Source organism: Lampris incognitus, chromosome 16, assembly GCF_029633865.1.
Source record: "Lampris incognitus isolate fLamInc1 chromosome 16, fLamInc1.hap2, whole genome shotgun sequence".
Lineage (NCBI taxonomy): Eukaryota > Metazoa > Chordata > Actinopteri > Lampriformes > Lampridae > Lampris > Lampris incognitus.
In genome coordinates this window covers 32,758,355-32,784,247 of record NC_079226.1, presented here as the reverse complement: position 1 = coordinate 32,784,247, position 25,893 = coordinate 32,758,355, and the positions used below count along the sequence as shown (strand labels likewise).

Genomic DNA, 25,893 nt, shown 5'->3' with positions numbered 1-25,893 from the left:
GTGCCAAACCAAACTGAACACAATGCAATTAAGTGGAAACACGTAACATCTTTAATGCTACCACTCCGTCCTTCAGGCGAGACGTTAACTGAGGTCCTGACTCACTGTGGTCATTAAAGGTCCCATGGTTATCACAAAGAGTACGGGGTTCCCCGGTGTCCTTGCAAAATTCCCAACCTGGCTCTCTCCATCTGGCCACCTAATCATCCCCCCATGTAATTGGCTCAATGGTGCCTCCCTCTCCACCTCAAGCTGATGTGTGATGAGCGTTCTGGCGCAAAATGGCTGCTGTGTATCACCCAGGTGGGTGCTACACATTGGTGGTGGTTGAGGTGAGCTTCTCCCTTCAAGGTGAAGGACTTTTGGGTGTCTACATAAAGCGCTATATAAATGTAATCCATTATTATCATCATTATTACTACCCTATCACACATACACACACAAGCTGCTCTGGTGGAGTGGCCAGTTGGAGAGGACTGCAACGGGAAACTCCTACTGCAGGTGCGAATGAAAGGCATGCAATCTTCCCTGAATGAAAGGTTAAAATCAGTAAATCCACATGCATGCACTGCAAAAAGTACCCCTCCCATATGGCCAAGGGGTCAGCAGCTGCAGAAACAGTCCTCAAGGTGGACCGGGGACAAACATACACTTTCACAAAGAAATGTCTTAATCCCCGGGCTAAGACCTCGAAAATGACCCTGGTACCACCTGGCAGCTTTGGCAGCGGTGACTGGAATTGTAACTGTAATCGGTGACTCCGTCTGTGCACTTTCATTTAGCGTGAGGGGACAAAGTAAACCACTATGTAAACAGACAAAACAAACGTCATAAGAACCACTGTGGCCTTTGTAAACGCGATTAGCCACAAACCACTAGAACTTTATCATGCAGCATATGGCAAGCCGTTTCAACAGTTATTCCTCAAGACTTACTAGTAACTATTCTAAAGTCACTAGGACTTATTCTTTAGTTATTGGTCACGAATCCAGTCGTGACTCGTATCTATTTCAGTTTTACTAGTAACTATTTATTAGATACTAGTACTTAGTCTTTAGTTACTAGTAACTATTGCAATAGTTACTAGTAACTATTACATTTTTACTAGTACAATACAGGCCTATAAGCGTTGACTGACCCACCCACCCCCCCCTTTTTTTTTTTTGTTAAACCTGGAGGGCCTAAATTATATCTCACCACCACCTTCACTCCACCACCAAGACTTGAACGCTTCACAGCTGGCTGGTCTGCTCACCTACCACACACAGGGGCCATGACGCAAGGCCAGTTTGCAACATTGCAAATATTGCCATGTGATTATCAGCAGTCTCATGATCCATGTGGAGTATCCAAGCACCATATGACAATACAAGCCTCTAGGTAGTTTTGAGTTTAGTTCAGCTCAGTAGACATGAGCAAGTTCACTTTTATTCTACGTTTCTTGTACTTGCAAAAGGTAAACTTGAGTGAATTCAGGTATATAGGGACATCGGGTAAATTGGGACAGCTTAAGAAAACAGCATTGTAGCTACTTCTGCCCTGAAAAGTGTCAGAGTAGTTGGTGCTGAGACCTTGCTGTGGAAGCGCATGACCAAAGTCACATGACATAATTCCTGTGACGTCACGTGGGGGTGTAGTCAGTAAAAAACAGGAATTTGGCCCCAAAAAAGCAAGATGACATATGCTTCAGCTTGATTCTAAGGGTATAAATATATTGTAGATATAAATGATATACAAACATGTACACTCACCGGCCACTTTATTAGGCACACCTGTCCAACTGCTCGTTAACGCAAATTTCTAATCAGCCAATCACATGGCAGCAACTCAATGCATTTAGGCATGTAGACATGGTCAAGACGGTCTGCTGCAGTTCAAACCGAGCATCAGAATGGGGAAGAAAGGTGATTTAAGTGACTTTGAACGTGGCATGGTTGTTGGTGCCAGACGGGCTGGTCTGAGTATTTCAGAAACTGCTGATCTACTGGGATTTTCACGCACAACCATCTCTAGGGTTTACAGAGAATGGTCCGAAAATGAGAAAATATCCAGTGAGCGGCAGTTCTGTGGGCGAAAATGCCTTGTTGATGCCAGAGGTCAGAGGAGAATGGCCAGACTGGTTCGAGCTGATAGAAAGGCAACAGTAACTCAAATAACCACTCATTACAACCGAGGTATGCAGAAGAGCATCTCTGAACGCACAACACGTCGAACCTTGAGGCAAATGGGCTACAGCAGCAGAAGACCACACCGGGTGCCACTCCTGTCAGCTAAGAACAGGAAACTGAGGCTACAATTCGCACAGGCTCACCAAAATTGGACAATAGAAGATTGGAAAAACGTTGCCTGGTCTGATGAGTCTCGATTTCTGCTGCGACATTCGGATGGTAGGCTCAGAATTTGGCGTCAACAATATGAAAGCATGGATCCATCCTGCCTTGTATCAACGGTTCAGGCTGCTGGTGGTGTAATGGTGTGGGGGATATTTTCTTGGCATACTTTGGGCCCCTTAGTACCAATTGAGCATCGTGTCAACGCCACAGCCTACCTGAGTATTGTTGCCGACCATGTCCATCCCTTTATGACCACAGTGTTCCCATCTTCTGATGGCTACTTCCAGCAGGATAACGCGCCATGTCATAAAGCTCGAATCATCTCAGACTGGTTTCTTGAACATGACAATGAGTTCACTGTACTCAAATGGCCTCCACAGTCACCAGATCTCAATCCAATAGAGCACCTTTGGGATGTGGTGGACCGGGAGATTCGCATCATGGATGTGCAGCCGACAAATCTGCAGCAACTGCGTGATGCTATCATGTCAATATGGACCAAACTCTCTGAGGAATGTTTCCAGTACCTTGTTGAATCTATGCCACGAAGGATTAAGGCAGTTCTGAAGGCAAAAGTGGGTCCAACCCGGTACTAGCAAGGTGTACCTAATAAAGTGGCCAGTGAGTGTATGATGTAATAGCGTACCAAAATCAACATATATTGTTTTGAAATTATGTTTAAACTTTTTAAATTAGGACTTTGGTTTCGGGTAAACTGGGACAATGTTCGTTTCAGGTAAATTGGGACAATGTTAAAAGGTTAATGAAATGAAGTGTAGTATTCATACAACCTGATAAAAAGAGGACCTCTTATCTATGTCAATACAGAACCACAGAGCTGTAGGCTACAGCTGTAGGCTACAGCTTTTAAGATGATAGAATAAGACTTGTTAATAATTTATGAACAGACTTCAAATTGATGCTACTCCCCCAAATTGTGTGCTATAATAAACTTTATAATTTGGTCAAATTAGCCAACCCAATAATTTTTTTCTGGTCAATGGTGAAAAATAAAGCTTAATTCAAATGTTGTTTAGTATGTTTCATATGCAAGTAGTGGCATAACAACGAATTTAGTCTAATCAAGCTGCAATGTTGGTGCCTGCTAACACAGGTGGTTGGTCTTCCATGACACCTCCTGTTCTTCTTCCTCCCCAACCTGTCTTCTGCTGCCTGGGGTACTCACTCAGCAGTTTGTCCTGGGGAGCCCTCATTCGTACTTGTGGATGTTCCTTGTTTCAACCTCGATCGTGGCTCTCACACTCACTAACCCTCGGCCCTCATCTTTTCACTTATGGTACAGTGTCATGATGCTGGGCTTCAGGTGGAACCCTCCATGCATTGTGAGGCGTTTCCGTGTCCTGACATCTGTGGCCTTTACCTCCTCCTTTGGCCAGCTTAATATTTCAGCTGGGTGTCTGATAACTGGTAGGGCATATGTGTTGATGGCTTGGATCTTATTCTTCCCATTGAGCTTGCTCCTCAGGACCTGCCTCGCTCTCTGGAAGTATTTGGCTGTAGCTGACCTCCTTGCTGCCTCCTCATGGTTTCCATTTGCCTGTGGAATACCCAGGTACTTGTAACTGTCCTGTATGTCTGTTTCCTGTCATCTGGTATTTCAACCCCTTTAGTCTTCACCACATTTCCTCTTTTTGCCACCATTCCACCATACTTGTCCGGTCCGAATGACATCGCGATGCCGTCGCTGTAGATCCTTGTGAGGTGGTTCAGTGAGTCAATGTCTTGCTCACCCCTGGCATACAGTTTGATGTCATCCAAGTGGCTGACGGTAACTCCGCTTCTGAACCTGTATCCATAGCCACTCTTTGTGATCTGACTGAGGGGGTTCAGGAATGCAGAACAGCAGCGGGGATAGTGCATCACCTTGGTATATGCCACATTTGATAATTACCTGTGTGACTGTCCTTGAGTTGGCATCTAGTGTTGTTTTCCACTGCTGCATTGAGTTCTTGGTGAAGGCTATTAGTGCCCTGTTGACTTTATATAGTGCCAGGCACTCCAGTAACCAGGTGTGGGGCATTGAATCATACGTTTTCTTGTAGTCAATCCAGGCTGTGCTCAAGTTGGTCTGTCTGATCTTAGGTGACTTGAGTGACTTGTCTTGGGTGACTGATCTATCAACCAGTAGCTGATGCTTTGACCTTCTGGTGTTATTCCCAATTCCTTTCTCTCAGTTTAAAATATTCTTTGAAATATGTCATTAGGGTTGAAAGCAAGGGCCTACACTCGCAATAATCCAGGTAAGAAAATCAAATAAAGTTGAATACACCAGTCGATTGAAGGGAGGAGAAGGACAACAGCTGCCTAAGCGTAAACCAGTGGTGATTCCCTACGTGGCCGGAGTGTCGGAAAAGTTGTTACACGTATTTTCCAAACACCGGGTCTCAGTTGCTTTCAAACCCCAAAACATGCTGTGCCAGAAACTGAACCACCCAAAGGACCGGGTCCCCCGACACAAACATTGCAATATAGTGTACGCTGTTAAGTGCCAGGAGGATTGCCAGGACTTGTACATTGGGGAAACCAAACAGAAGCTGGCCAAGAGGATGGCACAACACAGGAGAGCTAACACGTCAGGCCAGGACTCCACAGTCTACACCCATCTACAGGCCAGTGGCCACTCTTTCAAGGATGAGGATGTGCACATCCTTGATAGAGAGGAATGCTGGCCATCTAGTATGTTAAGAGGGAACGACCATCGGACCTGAACTCCCGGGGCGGGGGGGGGGGGGGGCTAAGAGTATATCTCTCGTCATCTTACAATGCTGTAATCGCAACCATTCCCCAATCCTCTGTGAATAGTACACATGGCCGTTGTAACTCTAGTTAATGCTCACGGCAATTTGCATATGAAACTGATTGTTGGTTTCGGTTGTTATGCCACTGCATTGTTTATAAGGGTGAGAATACCTGCAGTCAGTTGAGACTGAAGAGGTCACTTAGATGTGTGATGAAACGTTTTGTCAATAAATGTTGTGCCAGACGAACTGATTCAACTGTCTTTGGCCTACAGTAATGACACTGTGTCCCATATTACTAAACATCTTGCCGAAAAATAGCGTTATGTCAGCTACAAACGAATGGTGAGCCATGCTTTATAGAAATATCACACACTCTTAATTTCTTCACATAAAGAAAGTAGACGCCTTGAGGATTTCAGAAATGTACCATATACTCCCATAACAGTGAGGGTGGTCTGGCGGCGGCCTTGTCTGGTGTTGACTGTGGTGTTTTTGGTGTTGTCGTGTGGAGTGCTGGGAGGTGTGTCGAGGGTGGTTGGGAGAGCTGGCGTTGGATCAGCTGAGGGAGCCTGGTCTGCAGCATCCGGTGGGCCCAAGGACCACGGCCCTGCCCGGAGCTGCGTCCGAAGAGGAAACACCGAAGGTGTTCTGACAGGATGCGGAAGCGGGGCAGGCTAAGCTAATTGATAGCCCATGCAGACTGGCAGTTCCGACAGTCATCCTGACTGGTGTTCATACTCCCGGACAGTGATTTTTTTTGTTTTGTTTGGTATGGATATGTGTTAGTTTGGACATATGTGTTCTTGCAGTTTTTGGGTATGTGTTTTTGTCTTTGTATTGCACTGCTGTGGGCTGGGGGAAACTACATTTGGTTTCATTTCATGTACGTGACAAATAGTGACTGATTAGTGATACAGTGGGTTATTTTTTTAGTTGATGACAAGAACGCAATCACAAGACAGAATTACTAAAACTGTCCCAATATAGCTGAATTCACCTAAACTTTTCTTGCACTTTTTTTTTAAATCCTTGTTGGATATATATATATATATATATATATATATATATATATATATATATATATATATACACTCACTGGCCACTTTATTAGGTACACCTTGCTAGTACCGGGTTGGACCCCCTTTTGCCTTCAGAACTGCCTTAATCCTTCGTGGCATAGATTCAACAAGGTACTGGAAACATTCCTCAGAGAGTTTGGTCCATATTGACATGATAGCATCACGCAGTTGCTGCAGATTTGTCGGCTGCACATCCATGATGCGAATCTCCCGGTCCACCACATCCCAAAGGCGCTCTATTGGATTGAGATCTGGTGACTGTGGAGGCCATTTGAGTACAGTGAACTCATTGTCGTGTTCAAGAAACCAGTCTGAGATGATTCGAGCTTTATGGCATGGCGCGTTATCCTGCTGGAAGTAGCCATCAGAAGATGGGAACACTGTGGTCATAAAGGGATGGACATGGTCAGCAACAATACTCAGGTAGGCTGTGGCATTGACACGATGCTCAATTGGTACTAAGGGGCCCAAAGTATGCCAAGAAAATATCCCCCACACCATTACACCACCACCACCAGCCTGAACCGTTGATACAAGGCAGGATGGATCCATGCTTTCATATTGTTGACGCCAAATTCTGAGCCTACCATCCGAATGTCGCAGCAGAAATCGAGACTCATCAGACCAGGCAACGTTTTTCCAATCTTCCATTGTCCAATTTTGGTGAGCCTGTGCGAATTGTAGCCTCAGTTTCCTGTTCTTAGCTGACAGGAGTGGCACCCGGTGTGGTCTTCTTCTGCTGTAGCCCATCTGCCTCAAGGTTCGACGTGTTGTGCGTTCAGAGATGCTCTTCTGCATACCTCGGTTGTAATGAGTGGTTATTTGAGTTACTGTTGCCTTTCTATCAGCTCGAACCAGTCTGGCCATTCTCCTCTGACCTCTGGCATCAACAAGGCATTTTCGCCCACAGAACTGCCGCTCACTGGATATTTTCTCTTTTTCGGACCATTCTCTGTAAACCCTAGAGATGGTTGCGCGTGAAAATCCCAGTAGATCAGCAGTTTCTGAAATACTCAGACCAGCCCGTCTGGCACCAACAACCATGCCACGTTCAAAGTCACTTAAGTCACCTTTCTTCCCCATTCTGATGCTCGGTTTGAACTGCAGCAGATCGTTTTGACCATGTCTACATGCCTAAATGCATTGAGTTGCTGCCATGTGATTGGCTGATTAGAAATTTGCGTTAACGAGCAGTTGGACAGGTGTGCCTAATAAAGTGGCCGGTGAGTGTAGATACGTATATATATATATATATATATATATATATATATATATATATATTGGAGAACACTTCCTTTTTGTGTAGGCTAAGTCACCTAAAATTATAGTTTGGTCCCAACAGTATGCAGGTATTTTTTTTGTTAACTTTAAGTACACTTGCAAGCATAAACTAAAAACTGTGCCAATTTAGTCTCAAAGAGCATAAGTACATTTCTAGACCCTCAAAGTTATTTTATTTGTAAATATGCTTTAAAGATATACTTAAAAGTATAAAAACATTTCTTAAGGGTTGTCTCTAGGTAATGGCTTGGTAATCACTAATTTAGGCCAAGCATTTCTTTATTTTTGAATGGAATCAATCTAATGGTTTGCTGCCCGTCAGCAGGCCTGCTCAACTGAATAAAATAAAATATTAAAAAAAACAACAAATTGGACAGAGCATACACTCGTTTCAGTTAATTTATTTCAATTAATCCACACAATCAGACAGAATAGAGTCTCATTTATTCATAGATCAAATCCAACAATAAAATCTGTAGATATAAAAAAATACTGCGAAACTGCATAAAAGGTCCTCGGTAATGACAGCTACTGAATGAAGACGACAGCTCACCTATCACGGTATAAACTACAAGGAGACACTTGGGATGGTTTCATTCCAAAATGTGAAATCTGCCATATGGGGGCGGGGGGGTGGATATCCATGCTTATTCTGACATTCAAGCAAAAAGCAGTGCTGAACATCACCAAAGTTACTTGTTTACTTAATTTTTTCTCTCTCTTGTTGCATAACAGTAACATTTTAGAGGATGGATTTGAGGGATGGACATGAAGCAGCCTAACATTTTACACAAACTGCTGTATCACATTTTGGAATGAAAAATTTGTAGTTACACCAAAAATAAAAAAAATAAAAAAATAAAAATCAAAGCCGACAGATCAATTATGAGAGAATTCATTTGGTCTCAGGAAAAGACAAACCTCAAATAATTGTTAACACATTTCTGCCATGCAAACAGCCAGTGTATGCAACATGACAAAAGGTTGAAAATCAACCATTTTCAATTTGAGTTAGCATAAAGATAATTTTTGCCAAAGTGGATTTGCCAATTTCTATTCCTAGTTGGAGCTAAGCACTGCAGACTGGGATGCAGCATCGGTATTATTACATTACCATGTAGGTAAATCTGGAAAATTTCACAAACAGTCTTTAGTTTCTGCCATTTCTTCTGCAAACTTTTTTTGCCACGTAGCTGGTAGAATGGAAAAAAAAGTTTTGAAGTGCAAGGGGGCAACACAAAGTGACAGAATGAAAATGGATTTGGGGAGGACCAACAACCCCGTGTTTATACATGCCATAAAAAGACTTGGATTTGAAAGGCTACAAAAGACAAGTCACCTTGTAATGACTTCCTGAACAACAGTAAAGGCACTATAGGGTATGGGGAACAACGTCCAGCTAATTTGACTACACCGTTCAACCCACTTTTTTGGTCAGTGTGGAAAAGAACCTGTGATCCTGCCACCATCCGTTTAATCTCTGAGATCCAGATCACACTGACCTGGATAGAAAACATCTTGGTAAAACATTAATCTTAAAAAGACAAACAACAACATCATTCTTCAGCACAACAAAACAACACACAAAACTATTTACCACAGTTGTGTTGAACGGGGAAGGGGAGAGGGGCTTCTCTTATCAGGAGAACCGTCTTCCAAAACACTGATGACCCTCACATCAGAAAACACTGAAAACTCATTAACATCAGGAAGCTCGGCTTAATGCGCCTCCATTCACCTCACTTCCCAAATCTATCCTCCATCTGTAGGGAGGACTTCATCTGCCAAAACATTAATACAGCTCGCTCTTATCCGCTACAGCCGCCCACACAATACCTCAGTACGGCCCTATTGGGCGATCACACGCAGTATTACACTGGAAAGCAGTGTTAAACTCCAGTAAAAGCCATTGTAAGGCAGGCTTGTTAACACTCGTCTGTGGCTGCCTGCATTATTCAGGCCCTGGTACTCCACAGATGTTGTGTGCTGTTCAATAGGCATAAACAACAGCATCAAGAGGGAAGTTCCTCTTCACTAAAACAGAAGCAGAAATACACAGAGACAACACGCTGACACGACACAAAACAAAAATAATTACAAACACACAAAGAAGTATGTGCACGTACATTAGGCAAGGCCACAGGATGTGGACTGAGCCGGACAGTGGAGACAGCTGCTTGTGTTGACGTCCTCCTCAGGCCGACCAAACCGTGTGTGGATCAACCCAAAGCCTTGCTGTACTCTGGGGGAAGTTTTGCCTTTTGGGCTGTCCAGATTTACACTACCCACCCAGCTTGCACAGGCAAAATTCAGTGTTATCTACCAAGAACTGGTGACTGACGCAGTCTGGTTGGAAAATAACTAATTTGTCCACGGTTGGTGACACTTGAGGGTCATTGCCCAGGCAAGCTTCCTTTTCATTTGAATGCTAAAAACAGTAGACCTACATGCCATTAAAATAGCTCTTCTGTTTATATTGTCATGGGTAATTTATGAATGAAACAGTCCCCTGACGTCAGCCTTTTCTTTTTTTTTTTTAATTTACATATTAGGATAGGAAGTCAATTTCATCCATCCACTACACCGACTGGTACACCTCACAATTCACAGCCAGCTTCTTTTTAAACCAAGATAATAATCTTTGGCAATATATTTGCTAAAAAGAAGCTGCCTGGGATGGGCAGCAGGGTGTTGTTACCTACTGGTAGAGCAGACAGACTAACATGTCACTACCGAAACCCATCAGCATTTACTGGGTGGCTGGTGGCCATGTCCCTCATTGACTCAACTGACTGAACTGTCCACCAAATGATCCCAACCCCGGGACAGATTTAAGGACATCTGCTGCCTTAATCCATGATAACTCTTAAGGGAAATTAAGAATCTGAGCTCAGATTTGCATTTAAAGGTCAACTTCGCTGTCCACCGACCGGCTCAGGGGAAACCAGTGCATTCTGGGAACAGTGCATTAGTTTAAGGACAGTACCATACACACAATTACAAGTCACCTTGTAGAAAATGGCTTCGACATGAAACCTTTGCCTTTACATAACGGAAAGTTAAGACTGTTTAATTATTTTTAAGTTGGTCTTGGAAAACGTCTTGGTCCTTAGTTTACATTAATCAATGGGCCAGCAGGAGCCCAAGACCAGAAGTTGTAGGTCTGGATCTCCAGACTGAGCAGGGAGGAAAGTTAAGGGAACAGGCAACTTTCTTAAACAGCTACTATCAAACTCCCATTCATTTTGCCGTTAAGTCTTGACACGCTCTCACAAGGCTGCCCAGTGAACAGCAGAGGATTGTGGGTGTACTGGGCGGCTCCCAGGTGTGCAAATGTATGAATGTGAAGCAAGGCGTTGATAAAAAAAAAAAAAAAAGAGCACGGATGCTCACTCAACTGCCTGGATAAAAAGGGCAAAAATGCTTTTGTCAAAGGAGAATAGTAATACAGTGATACTTTGACAAGGTACAAAACAAGGTAATACACCATTTTCTGGGAAAAAGGTTCGGAGACAATCGTTATCGGGGTTTTGTGGTAATCTATTACGTGAATTGTCCGAAATGGCAGGAAAACCTTTTAGAAAAAAGAAAGAATATGGATTCTGAGACTCAACAAGCACTCACTATTTTAATATCACATCAGATGATTGTTTTACCACTAAACTGCTTCATAGAAAAGACACGATGATGACTGGCCTGCTAAGGGGACTGGTAGAAATTACTGTCACATCAACCACAGCCAAAACACACCGACATCTGACTAGTGTTAATTAACATGTCTAAATGAACTCTCTTGTAATATATTCCTACATCTGTGAGACAAAATCACAAAGATAAACTGCGTATCTAACTGCAGCTGAACAGGAAAACATATCAAGTGAAGTCTCCTCGCCGTAAGTGCAGATTAGAATGACGGGAACAGATCGCTAAATATGTCACAGATCTCACAAAGTAGTGCAATTTGGTTTCCTCATTACTCATAACCTGGGGGGGGGGTTAAAGGTCAGCATGAGAGGCTCTCATCTTTAGGCGGAGATAAAACTCAAACCCAAAATAAAAAAACAAAAATAAAATAAAAATAAACCATTAATGTGATCTTTGCCAAATGCCTAACTGTAAGTATGCAACAGTGCACTGTTTTTCTTCAATTTCAAATTAAAGTTTATGAAGGATTCTGTGGGGACATTAGATAGTAGCTGTTTTACATTTGTTCCTTTATTTGGTGGTATTTGGAGCATTTACCCACAATGCACTGCAGGGTCAATTATGCCTTGAGCGGATCACAGATACCTTTAAAAACCAAATTTTGGTTTTTGTGTGTGGATAATAGTAGTTTTGTCTTCATCCATGAAGAGTTACCTTTTTGTCACACTTTTTTTGGTAATGACCGCAACATACTGTATTGTGTGAAATAATTGAAGTAATTACCCAACAGAAGTAGAGGGAACCTTGGTCACTTCTCGCCATCTTCCACATAATTCACCTTGGTCCTGTCCAACAGACATATCTATAAACATATACAGGTACATATACATTATAGTGTGCAGGGGAGTTACAGCGCTCTCAAACGGGTCTTTTCAGTGCTGGGATTTGGCTGTGGCATGGCTCAGCGAGTCGACACGGACAGGAGGAAGGAGAGCAGAGGGTAACAGAGAGGAGAGAGGAGAAAAGAGAAGGGGACAAGTGAAGACAGGAGAGGAAAAGAGTGGACAACAAAACAGGAGGCAGGGAGAATTGAGGAGAGGCGCAGTAAAGGAGGATGAGAGCAGACGAGAGAAGATGAGAGGACGGGACAAGAGTGGAGAGGAGGAGACCCCCCACCCCCCACTGAAGTCTAGTTGAAAGCTGAAGAATCTCAATGCAGAACGTGTGCCCCAGTTTTCCTTTCTGACTACTGTCATGAGAACTAGCAGGTCAGCCTCCTCACACAGCAAATTATTTATGAATGATTTTTAGGACAATCTGCCGTACTAGAAGTTATTTTTAAACAAGCTACCTCCATGTATTTTCTTAATTAAATTACATGAGCTTGATTCTGAATAAATCATTGTGGCCATGTACAATTCGCTGTGTCCAAGGAACCTTCAACCAATTGCATTTTATTCCTCCTGAGAGCAGTCTCATCTTGACCGTCTCCTCCCCTCTGACATGAGATGTTCCCCTCCACAGGAAGTGGATGCATTCAATCAGGTGTGCCCCCCCCATCAGAGAGGAAGCTGAGCCAAGCACTGCTCATTGCACCATATGGCTATTCACCTCACCCTGACAACCATACAGTGAAAAAAAAAAGAAAAAAAAGTGTGCATATCCCACAGAGAGACAAAGTGACAGTTCCTTCCTTTTTTCAGGATCTTATGTGCCTTGTCATCGTTTTTTTTTCTCATCACACCACAGGAAAACCAATCAATCTCTGAGCAGACAGGCTGCTGTCCAAATAAAAGAGTCAACAGAAAAGACGAAAGAACGGAAGAGCCCTTTGAGGAAAAATACCATACAATAGCAATCAAACAACTTGAAAAACAGACCGAGAATGTTCGGATTTGGACTCCAATCCCAGGTCCATGAAGAGACAACAGATGTTTAGTGAAGTTTAATGCAGGTGTTTCCACTGCTCAGGGGTGACAAGAGATCAAATGTCAAAGAGTAATTTCCTCTGAGGTTTCTCCATTTGGACTTAACACAATGTGAAGGATAGGCAGAAGAAAATTGTGGGGTTCTTATTTCTTCTTCTGTCTTCTTCTTCTCCTTTCTTAGATAAACCAGGAAGATCCAATATCAAAATTCTAAATACTGGGGCACCCCAAGAGCCAAACGGTTAGAGCACATGGTCACAACATCGCCGGTTTGAATCTAACTGGCGACCTTTCTGGCACATCATACTCCTCTTTCTCTGTTATTTCCTGTCTACCTCTTCACTGCACTGTCTAAAAAAGAAGGAAAAAAATATATAAAAAGTTCTCTTTACTGGAGATTCTAGTCCGGGAGCCATAAAGGTACATTTTCAACTTTTGGACAGCCAATAGCAGGGTGAGAAATGACCACCAGCCACCAATCAAACATCAGCGGCTTCAAATGTGCCTGTCTATTCTTTTTTTTTTTTTAATCATTATTATTATTCGGTATTTTTTATACCGTTATTAGATAGTGATAGTGGAGGCAGACAGGATATGGTGAGAGAGAGAGAGAGAGAGAGAGAGAGAGAGAGAGAGAGAGAGAGGGGTAAGACATGCAACAAAGGTCACCGGCTGGATTTGAACCAGCGACGGTTGCGACTATGTGATATGTGCTGTAACCCTTCAGCTATGGAAGTGCCCTGTGCCTGTCTATTCTACCAGCTAATTTCACGTGACCCACCATCACGTCTTTTTTGAGAAGTCGCTAGCGTTTTGGCTGTCGAAAGAGAGCTCTGGTTTTTTTCTTCTTTTTCAAATCTTGGATCCAACAGTCACTGCTGCTGAGCAATGAAAACATACGTTTTCTGGTTCTACTTCATACTTCTCCCCAAACATTTAGATAATTAAAATTACAACAGCATCTTAAAGTACACAAACCTCTACTAGCAATAGAAATAAGAAAATAACTAAGAAACAGTTCACTGCATAACACACGTATGCTGACACAGGTCACCCCCACAGAAGACTTTTGTTGTTAATAGTCGTAACAGGTGTCTGGAGAGCAGCACAAGTCCCTGATTTGCTACAGAATTATCAAGCTGTTGAGCTAGCAACAGAGCCCGGGGTCCAATGCAAACTGGCAGTCATTTTGATTTTTTTTCCCACAATACAAATGTGAACTGATGAACAGAATTGAACAAAAAGGATTTGTGGTGGGATTCTTGCTATAATGGCTCATAGAACTGTGGTTTATTGACTAAAGAAAGACTGATAGTTCATATCAATCAAGGCCAAATGTATTAGCCTTTCACTGGTGTAGATCACACAGCTTGGTTGTGCTCAGTTAGGGGGGAATATATTCCACGGATGCTGTTTGAAATATGGAGCAACGACAGTCTCAGACTAGGCTGCCTTTCTGAATTTTGCCCCCTCAGCTCATCTCTTCTAAGCATCCCTTGATCCTAACTTAAAATATTAGTGGGATAAATAAAAATGACAACACAAATGCAAAATGAATCACTGTTATCCATATTAGTGTAATGGTGGTAAATTCATCTTTCTGTTGACACAACCCATCGGCCTCTGGGTCAGGGGAGCAGCTCTCGGTGAGAAAAAAATGGCCAAAATAATCTGATAACAGAATTCTTGAGCGTTCAAGGACCAGGTCAGGTCAGGTCACCACCCTCCAGTGACAAACCAGGAGGTTAAGTGAAACTGTCCAGTCAAGACAGCTGCAAGTAGCTGAAGAGCAGAGGAACCAAGAATAGGACATTGAACCCAACTGTCCCATAGACAATATAGCGGTAGGGAAGCTCCACCTCCATGTGTTGCCTGGCTTTCCTCACATCCCCACTGGGAACCCCTGATAGCAAGCAGACAAGGGGGATGGTGACTGCCTTCATCAGGGCTCGTGTGGCCACCAGCACTAGGACACCCAGGCAGAGCCTCAACATGGCCATCCCCACCAGCCCTATGCTGAGAGACGGCATGGAGAAGGGGAGCTGATCCGAGGATGGGTCAGGCAGCAGCCCCAGGAGGTGGTTGACGTGGGAAGCCAGGGCCACGCCGGCACCTGTGCCAAGAATCTGAGCGGTGTCACCCCTTGAGGTGCTCCAAGTGTCAAGGGTGAAGGAGAAGAGACCAAGGCCCAGGTGGAGGGAGATGATAATGAGAGGGGCATAGTGGCAGGTCAGGTTGAAGTTGTCGATCAGGTCCAGCACTGGCAGGAAGAACATCAGGATCAGGACACTGTACAGGAAGCCAGCAATGATATCCTGGAGAGGAGGAAACAAGAGGTTGGTTAGATTTAACTTGCATTAAAATTTTAGACATTTATCTGACATTCTCACCCAGAATGATCAGCGATGAACTGGAAATGAGCTGGAATCGACGGTGTGAACTTCTGGCAACAACACAGTCTTGTTGTGGGGCAGTGTTTTCAAATATGTTCAGGGACCTTGATGGTTGTCAGATATGATTGGGAAGGGCCGATATAGGATTTTATTGCAGATCACAATAAAAAACATTCACAAAAAGTTGATCATGGTGAATTTTCATTATTGGGATAATAGTAAATGGGAATAATCATGAATATCCTCACATGAGTGACTTGAAAAAGCTGTCTAGTTCGCTTTCTCTTGCACTCGCTCTGTCTTTCTGCACTCCATGCTGGGAGTTGCATGCCAAAAACCGTATACGCTCACGCATGTGCGACTCATATCTACCACTGACAGATCGGGTGTTTGGTGCGGAGTTTGGACTGTAACGGTTTCTAACTTTGGAGATTTTTTCCCCCAATTGTCTTTTCTGCACAATCAGGTAAGCTTTTCTTCTGTTTGTTGGCTGATTGGTGACTGTCCTGCCTTTTTTTGCTGGTTGTTTTGTGAGGGAATGGCGTCCTCCAGACATCCATCTGTCATGGGATCCGGATCGTCCCTTTGGAGCCCAGGGTGACGAGTGTGAAGGGTGGAGGAGGTTGTGTTGGCTGATGGAGAGCAAGTTGTCATTGTGATTACCTGCTGCTGTTGGATGTGTTGGCAAGAGTCTTCTGTCCTTGTTTGTTTTTTACTAAAAAGGATGTTTACTAAAACTAGGTTAAACCCTAATATATGGCTGGTTCCGTGACTACATAAAATGGCTGTTTTGACATTGGTTCTGTGAACAGCAGCTGTACTGGATCGCAGTTTTCAAACCCTTATTATTTATACAATTAAATAGCACCAATTTACTTTTCATATGAAATAACTACCTGGCTACAATCACTGCTGCCATGATCACAGGAAAGTCTGGGTGTGACACCCCTTATAAATGCACTTCAGCTACCAATAAAACTCTGAAGACGTTAAAAATATTCACTGTAACTGTGTGTGGCTATCAGCACTGGAGTTTGTGAACTGGACTTTTTTTGCAAAGATGCGGTTCAGTAGTATCCACGAGCACCAATATGTTATGTTCATTAGCGTGCAAACCACTGCGCTGATTCACAGCCAATAGGCAAACTCCCACTTCCGTATTTGCCAGCAACGTCACTGGTCGGCCGACCAATTGTGTAACTTCAGGAATCAGACTTTTGATATTTTAAATTACATTTTATTTGAACTCTGAGAGGACTTAAAACGAGTAGACTTTGAACTCCCCTTGTCTGTAAAAATTTGTTTTGTTTTATTCTTCTATGACAATTGTATAGCTGTTTGTTTTAAATAAAAGTTTTTTGGGAAAAAAAAGCCTAAAACTTCAGGAATCAGGAAATATTTGTCATTTCATTCCATGCACCTGCACACATGAAATTAAAACGAAATTTCGTTTCCTACAGCCCACATCAGTGCAACACAAAGACAAAAACACACATCCAAACTACAAGAACACATATATCCAAACTACCAAAAAAAAAGAAAAAAAGAAAAAAAAAACTACAAAAACACATACACTCACTGGCCACTTTATTAGGCACACCTGTCCAACTGCTCGTTAACGCAAATTTCTAATCAGCCAATCACATGGCAGCAACTCAATGCATTTAGGCATGTAGACATGGTCAAGACGATCTGCTGCAGTTCAAACCGAGCATCAGAATGGGGAAGAAAGGTGATTTAAGTGACTTTGAACGTGGCATGGTTGTTGGTGCCAGACGGGCTGGTCTGAGTATTTCAGAAACTGCTGATCTACTGGGATTTTCACGCACAACCATCTCTAGGGTTTACAGAGAATGGTCCGAAAAAGAGAAAATATCCAGTGAGCGGCAGTTCTGTGGGCGAAAATGCCTTGTTGATGCCAGAGGTCAGAGGAGAATGGCCAGACTGGTTCGAGCTGATAGAAAGGCAACAGTAACTCAAATAACCACTCATTACAACCGAGGTATGCAGAAGAGCATCTCTGAACGCACAACACGTCGAACCTTGAGGCAGATGGGCTACAGCAGCAGAAGACCACACTGGGTGCCATTCCTGTCAGCTAAGACCAGGAAACTGAGGCTACAGAAATCGAGACTCATCAGACCAGGCAACATTTTTCCAATCTTTTATTGTCCAATTTTGGTGAGCCTGTGCGAATTGTAGCCTCAGTTTTCTGTAGCCTCAGTTGGACAGGTGTGCCTAATTAAGTGGCCGGTGAGTGTATATCCAACATATAAAAAAAAAAAAAAGAAGAAGAAAAATTCACTGTCCAAAAGAGCCAGGATGATTGATGGAACTGCCAGTCTGCATGGGGCTAGCAGTTAGCTAGTTAGTGACGTCATTGGTCGCCGCTAGCTGGAGCTGTTGTTGGTCACCTGATCCAGCGGCCCAATCTTGTCAAACTGACCACTCAGTCAGTCACTCACTCTACCTATGATCACTCAGTCAATCAGTCGGGGACATTTATGTTTGTAGGGCTGGCCTGTCCAGCCAAAAAGATGTGTGTCCTATCTGTGATGCAATAAAAATATTCATTTCTTAAAAAAATGTAAGGTAAAGTGATTCCTGTATGCTGCAGTGCCATTTTAAGAGTTTTGAGCATATTTTGATGATTATCAGGATAATATTGTGAATAGCAATCATTTTGGCCAGGATAATTGTGACATAAAATTTTCATATCGTTCCACTCCAAATTAGGTATACCTGCCCATTAAGACAAATGCCTGCTCCTCCAAACAGCAAATGATGTTGCTGTGACTCAATATAAAAAGTATGCAGGCAGAGTCAGAAGGTTCAGGGCAGGGTCCAAAATGAAGTTTTTGGCTTACCTGCCAAGGCGGCTGGTAGATGAAAAAATGTACTGGTCAGACAGATTTTTATCCAGCCAAGAAAAAAAAAAAAGCTTTATACTATTGCAATTTGCTACTATTACTATTTAGCATTTTATTTTGGTCTCATATGCGATTCTCAATCAGTATTAAAGTTGTGTGCAGTAACACTAACTGTATGCAGAAATATTAATTCAACTGTTTGTGAGGACAGGATCTCAAGGCGCAGCCAAGGTGAGGAGTGTGCCCATTTTGGGAACCTCAGAATTGCATCTCTGCTGATGTGGTTTTGTTGGTTTTATCAGAACACGACCTCCAGCGTGCACTCGGGTGGTTTGCAGCTGAGTTTGAAATGGCGGGGTTAAGAGTCAGCACCTTCAAGTCTGAGGCCATGATTCTCTACCGGAAAATGGTGGCTTGCTGGAAGTGGAGGAATTCAAGTATCTCTGGGTCTTGTTCATGAGTGAGGGTAGGATGGAGTGGGAGATTGACACACGGATGAGTGCAGCATCAGCAGTAATGCAGATGTTGCACCGGACCATTGTGGTGAAGAGGGAGCTGAGTCAGAAGGCAAAGCTCTCAATTTACAAGCCAATCTTCGTTCCAACCCTCACCTATAGTCATGATCTTTGGGTAGTGACCGAAAGGGTGAGATCACGGATACAAGCGGCTGAAATGAGTTTCCTCCGTAGGGTGTCTGGGCTCAGCCATAGCGATAGGGTGAGGAGCTTGGACATCTAGAGAGAGCTCAGAGGAGAGCCGCTGCTTCTTCGCTTCAAAAGGAGCCAGTTTTGGTGGTTCGGGCATCTGATCAGGATGCCTCCTGGGCGCCTTCCTTTGGAGGTTTTCCGGGCACGGCCAACTGGAAGGAGGCCCCGGGGTAGACCCAGAACTCGCTGGAGGGACTACATGTCCAATCTGGCCTGGGAACGCCTTGGGATCCCCCAGGAGGAGCTGGAGGATGTTGCTGGGGAGAGGGACGTCTGGAGTGCCCTACTTAGCTTGCTGCCACCACGTTTTTCTAACGGTCAGAGTAGCGGGTGGTCTCCATAATTTACTCGCCAAAGACTAGATTTACCTGCATTTGGCAACTGGCAAGTGTTCATTTTGGATGCTGGTTCAGGGCAGTTATTGAAGGGGCAAGATCTGTGATCTAAGTAACCTTGAAAATGGTATGATTGTTGATGCCAGATGTGGTGGTTCCACAGCATCTCAGAAACAGATGAAAGCCCTGCTAGAATTTCCCCCCACAAGTGTCTAGTGTTACTGGGAAAGGTGAGATATAAAGAAAACACCAACTCATCTGCAGTTCCATGAGTGAAAACGAAAAGTTTAGAGGAGAATGGAAAGACTTGTTCGAGCTAACAGGAGGGCTGCAAGTATGCAAATAACAGCTTAGTACAATAGTAGTGTACGGAAGTGCATATCTGACTTTGTTGAACCTTGAAGCAGATGGGCTACAGCTGCAAGAGACAAAGCCGGGGGTCCACTCCTGTCAGCCAAGAACGAGAAGATGAGGCTATGCCAGGCACTTGCTCATCACAACTGAACTACTGAAAAATGGTAAAACATCACCTGGTCCAACAAATCTTAGTCTTTGTAACAACATGCTGATGGGAGGGTCAGAACTAGGTCTAAGGCTGCATTCAGACAGAATCAGGCAATGCATCAAAAATGCAAGTCATAATAATCCGTTATCCAAACTGTTAATCGTTCCTTATGCTACGTTCAGACCAAAGGCGGCGAGAATTTTTTGGGCGGTGGGGATGCATGCAAAGTCAATGAGAGGAGGGCGGAATAATTCGCGGCGAAATTACGGGCGGCGAGAATTGGGCGAATCGAGCGACGAACGCGCCTTCGTGGGAGTTCAAAAATGTCCAACTAAGGCGAAGATTTCGCCAGGCGATAGCCAATCACCTTCAAGTAGGGTTAGAACCCGCCTTCATGTTGGGAAAGAATACACGCCCCCTATCCAGAATTCCGGTGAAATTCGCCAAGCTGGGCACGTCTCCGGTTCATGCTATGAACCCAAACCGAACGCTGACATCGGTTTCGGCGGCGCAAGTTGATATAAAGCAGAGCCACCGCAACCGATCTCTGTCGCTCATCCATGATGATTACAAGTAAACACAAACTGCTCGTGTGTGGTATTTGTTGTGTGCGGTCTAGCAAACTTGCTAGCAGCGTTGGTGTAACTAGATTGCTTGTTGTGACGTCAACACAGCGAATTCGCGTTCTGTTCGAACACACCTGGCGGAGCTGGCGGCCAAACTCAGGCGAACAAAGCGGCCCCAACTCTCTCGCCGCCTTTGGTCTGAACGTAGCATTAGGGTCGCGGTGATGCTGGAGCCTATCCCAGCAGTCATTGGGCGGCAGGCAGGGAGACACCCTGGACAGGCCGCCAGGCCATCACAGGGCCGACACATTCACACCTAGGGACAATTTAGTAAGGCTGATTCACCTGACCTACATGTTTTTGGACAACAACAACAATAACAACAACAACAATAATAATAATAATGCATGTTATTTAAAGGCACCTTTCATGATACTCAAGGGCACCTTACATTAAATACAAAGTAGTAAAAAACATTAGTGCAATCAACAATGAAACACAAACAATGGAGCATACATCAGCATGAGTTTAAAAAAAAAAGGATACATTTGATGCTGTTAATGCTGTTAAAGTGACTATGCTAGTTTGAAAAAGTGGGTTTTAAGAGCAGTTTTGAATTCTGTAATGGAGTCCAGTATACAGATGTGAGGCGGAATGGAGTTCCAGTGTTTGGATGCAGCATAGGAGAAAGCCCTGGCACCCATTGTGCTGTGGTCGATGGCTGGTAGTGCCAATAGACCTGCTGGTGAAGACCACAGGGAGCGAGATGAGTTTAAGTCTGAAGGAGGTCAGTGAGATAAAGCAGGGGATATATTATGAAGAGCTGTGGATGTTAATAATAAAGATTTAAAGTTAATCTGCTGTGACACAGGAAGCCAGTGTAATTGAATCAGCAGGGGAGAGACATGTTCAGTGGACTTTGAACCTATAATAATCCGTGCTGCAGAATTCTGAAGTTGAAGTCAGTGAATAAGTTTGTTGGGGATGCCTGCCAGGATCACACTGCAGTAGCTAATGCGTGATGTGACCAAAGCATTGACTAAGACTTCCGTGGAGTGTTGTGTTAAAGCAGGGCATAGTCTGGAGATGTTCCGCAGATGAAAGTCCTAATCCTCCCATTCATTTTGAATGAGGGTAATAATAATGGATTACGTTTATAGAGCGCTTTATCTAGACACCCAAAGCACTTCACATTGAAGGGGGAACTCATCTCAACCACCACCAATGTGCGGCACCACCTGGGTGATGCACAGCAGCCATTTTGTGCTAGAACGCTCACCATACATCAGCTTGAGGTGGAGAGGGAGGAATCATTGAGTGAATTACACGGGGGATGATTAGGTGGCCAGATGGAGAGAGCCAGGTTTGGAATTTTGCCAGGACACCGGGGGACACCCCCCCCCACTCTTTGCGATAAGTGCCATGGAATCTTTAATGACCACAGTGAGTCAGGACCTCGGTTTAACGTCTCTTCTGAAGGATGGCATCTCCTACAGCACAGTGTCCCTGTCACTAAACTGGAGCATTTTTTTTAAATTTTATTTTATTTGGACCAGAGGGAAGACTGCCCCCTAATGGCCCACCAACACCACTTCCAGCCCCAACTCATTTTCCCAGGAGGTCTCCCATCCAATTACTAGTCAAACCCACACATGCTTAGCTTCTGTCCCCATTCGGCAGGCACGTGATAGTATGGCTACTGGCATATGGCTGCTGTGTTTACGCTGTGCAGTACTTGCCGCAGGGGGTTCTGCGAAAAAAAAAAAACCAAAAAAAAGCAGCAGCGTCTGGTATGAAAGTTGAGCCAGATTCAACTTCTGTCGCAACGCAACCTGACATCATGCTATGGTGGCCAATCATGTAAGCCAGCGATCAGACTGAAGATGCCCACATGAGGCATCGATGCCCATTGCTGCGATGGCCCATTGCAGCAATCCCTGATCACAAAGGGCCAACGCAACTGACCTTTCGCAAAGTACCACCCCAGAACGGTGCTTGTCCAATCCCACCTTAGCAACGGTTTCTATGTGAGGGAGGTCCGTCAAGCTTTCAAACACACAGCAAAATGCTGAAACGGTGTGCCTATGGGATCTGCAAATCGGATACTACATATCTGAAAAGTTTGGAGGGGGTGTAATTTTCTTTCCCTTCCCGAAACCCGGAACGCAAGAAGCCCAATGTCGGCAATGGATTTCGCAGTATAGCGGACCCCATGGCTAGCTTAATCCATCCAAAATCAACAAAAATACCTGTTTGCTCCAAGCTAAGCTTGCTACTAGCTATTATTGATAGCTAATACAGCTAACGTATTATTACTGTTACTTTTACCCACACAATTATTATTACCATTATTAACATATCACCGTATTACTGACTAACAAAATAACATTATTAATGTACCTGATGAACGTAACCAGCTTAGTCTGTGTTCAGAGATACCTAATTTAATGATAGCTAATGATAGCTAGTCCACTAACATAACTTTGTTATGCTAGTCACAGGTTAGCCAGGTTCCACCTTTCATTTCAGAGCATAAAGACCCATGGGGAGGGTCGGCTGGGAGGGTCTCTGGCCAGTCTGACCTCCTCATATCCGGCCTATTTTAAACGTTTCTCCCCCTCTGTGAGCTCCAGGTGGGGACCAGTTGTTTGGAAAAGTTATCCCGCCCGCGGGGGCAATTCGTTTGCCTTATTTTGTTGAAAATACCGGTTCTGGTCCGAAGGTAATTTTTTTTTTTTTTTTTAAATCATGGGGCGGTTCCCCCGGCCCTGGGGCATGTCCCTGGCCACCCTGCGACCCCCAGGAGCCCATACAGTACCCCCAAAAAAGCCTGGATAAAAGAACGCTATGGGGAACCTTGGCCAAAATCAGCACTACAATATGGTGATGTTGACAATGGATTATCAAAAATATACCAATAATAGCTGAAATATGTAACTTACCCTACAGTGCAAGAGCACAATTGGTCCACAATGTGTTTCAGAATTAGTTGATGGGGTTTCTCATTCTTTGATTGCGACCGGTAAGCTTTACGCTCAATTACAGTCGCATCCGGCAGCCCGGAGTCCACGCAAGTCAGTTTTACTTTTAATACTCTGAATGTATCCCGCCACCGCATACTGTAGCCCCTTCTGCCTTTCACAGGGTGATATTAAGGATGAATTACTCCAAAATACATCACTTATTTTCTCTGGGAATGCGCTGATTTCTTCCTTCATGTTTTGGTGTTTTCCGGCTACTTCCTGGATGGTTCTGAAATGCTTGAAGGTCATAGCAACAGTAACTAAGGGGGGCGGGACTTTGCGAAAGGTCAATTGCCTGATTCTGTGTGAATGCAGTCTATGTAGCATGAATCAAATTATCCATCGTGCTTGGTGTCAAGAGTACAGGCTGTTGATGGTGGTGTTATCATGTAAGGAATGTTTCTTATTGGCAATAAGAGTTGGTTTCAATAAGAGTTAAACCAAAAAGTGTTAAGTATCATTTGAAAACCACACTTTATCTATTAATTTTTACTGACCAGGCGCATCATTTCATGGCAACAATCTGCTCTTTTTCAAAGGGATACTTCCAGTAAGACAATGCCATGTTACTAAGCCAGCATTATCTCATCATAGTTCCAGGAGTGCAACACAGGCCTTACTTAAGTCCAATGCTCTGTAGAGTCCCAAAATCACAACCTAATGAAGCAACTTTGAGATGAGGTAGAACAGAGAGTTTTGCCGCACGAATGTGTGGCCATAAAGTCTGCAGGAACTGTGGTTCCTGTTCAGTCAGCATCAATCAACATTCCAGTGGAGCATTTACAGTACCTTGTTAAACTCATGTATTGAAGAATTGAGGCTGTTCTAGAGTCAAAATGGAGTCCTAACCTGTGCTAGGTAGACATTCCTAATAAAGTGGCCAATAAGTATATTTAACATAATATATGAGATAATGGTAGGTCTAAAAATACAAAATCTTTGCATTGGGATCAAATAAGATTTGTTTTAATACTTTCTACAGACATAATGCATCTCCCACATTTATAACAAGACCTGTTAATGACCAAATATATTTTCCACACTTTCCATGAATCTGCCTTTGATATTAAATGGTGCATATCAGTTCTGATTTCATCTTCCTGACTGAAATCAGTCAATCATTAACTTGTGCTAGCTTGCATTTGTCACAGTTGTAAAGCATGCTTTACTCAAGAAAGTGCATCACATGCTGGTATGCTCTTCAACGGAGGACCCATGTCCAAACTATGTCCAAACTACAGCAGTCCAGCTGAGAACACATTTTCCACTGCAAGGCCACGTTTTACTGCCTGCAGAGGATTAAATGCTGATGTAATGGGACAGTTACAGCGTCTCAGGTTTGATTACACAGCTCAAGATGCAGCTGACAAATGAGTGCAGGAACCTAACTTTTACATTCACCAGACAAAGTGACTAATGTGGGTGCCATAACATGAGTCTAAAAAAAAAAAAAGAAAAAAAAAAGGAATGTACAGACAAAGCCGAGGTCAGAAATAAATCCTTTTCAGTCTTGAAAGGAGCAGTGGCAGCAATTTGTGGCTCACGTGTTTAAGCAGGCTCAACTTTGATTCAACATTCCCATTTTAAAATCTACAGTACTTTAACAGAGAAATGATCTGTGTATGAGCCTATCAAACTGGTTAACAGCCATGTGGCTAGATTATTGTCTTTTCAAGATCAAGTAATATATAAGGTATATAAACTACCATTTATATAGGTGTCACCTCAATTTTCTTTTCTGCTGTAAACTTTTTATCACTTCAAAAACTGAATAATCCTTACAACAATTGTCATATTAATCAAATTTGAATAGAATTATACATAAATACGATTTTAAAACAGTGTAAATAAACCAAGAAACACTGCTAACTAGCTCCCAAACGCCTAAGCTTAGTCAGCTTGCTTTAATTACTGCTGTAATTACTACTGCAATGTGACCAATCTTACTGTAAGTGTCCCACCGCATAATCCAGTGTTGAGGAAATGCCATGGGAAAATGGGATATTAACCCCCCCCCCTTTTTTTTCTCCCCAATTGTATCCGGCCAATTACCCCACTCTTCCGAGCCATCCTGGTCGCTGCTCCACCCCCTCTGCTGATCAGGGAGGGCTGCAGACTACCACATGCCTCCTCTGATACATGTGGCGTCGCCAGCCACTTTTTTTCACCTGACAGTGAGGAGTTTCACCAGGGGAATGTAGCGCATGGGAGGATCATGCTATCCCCCCCCCCCAAACAGGCGCCCTGACCGACCAGATGAGGCGCTAGTGCAGTGACTAAGACACATACCCACATCTGGCTTCTGACCTGCAGACACGGCCAATTGTGTCTGTCGGGATGCCGACCAAGCCAGAGGTAACACGAGGATTTGATCTGGCATGCCTTGTGTTGCTAGGCAACGGAATAGATCGCCACATTATACAGATGCCCAAATGGTATATTAACTTTAAATACAATACCTATATA

At 43.7% G+C, this 25,893-nt stretch overlaps 1 protein-coding gene across 1 annotated transcript in view; it reads right to left on the bottom strand.

Moving 5' to 3' along the window:
- Positions 1-14,791: 14,791 nt before the first annotated feature.
- The window catches only part of sgpp1b (sphingosine-1-phosphate phosphatase 1b), a 43,246-nt gene continuing 32,144 nt past the window's right edge, over positions 14,792-25,893 (bottom strand). Inside the window, exon 3 of the mRNA XM_056296374.1 lies at positions 14,792-15,343. Coding sequence (XP_056152349.1) covers positions 14,792-15,343 — 552 coding nt within the window. The remainder of the gene's footprint in view (positions 15,344-25,893) is intronic.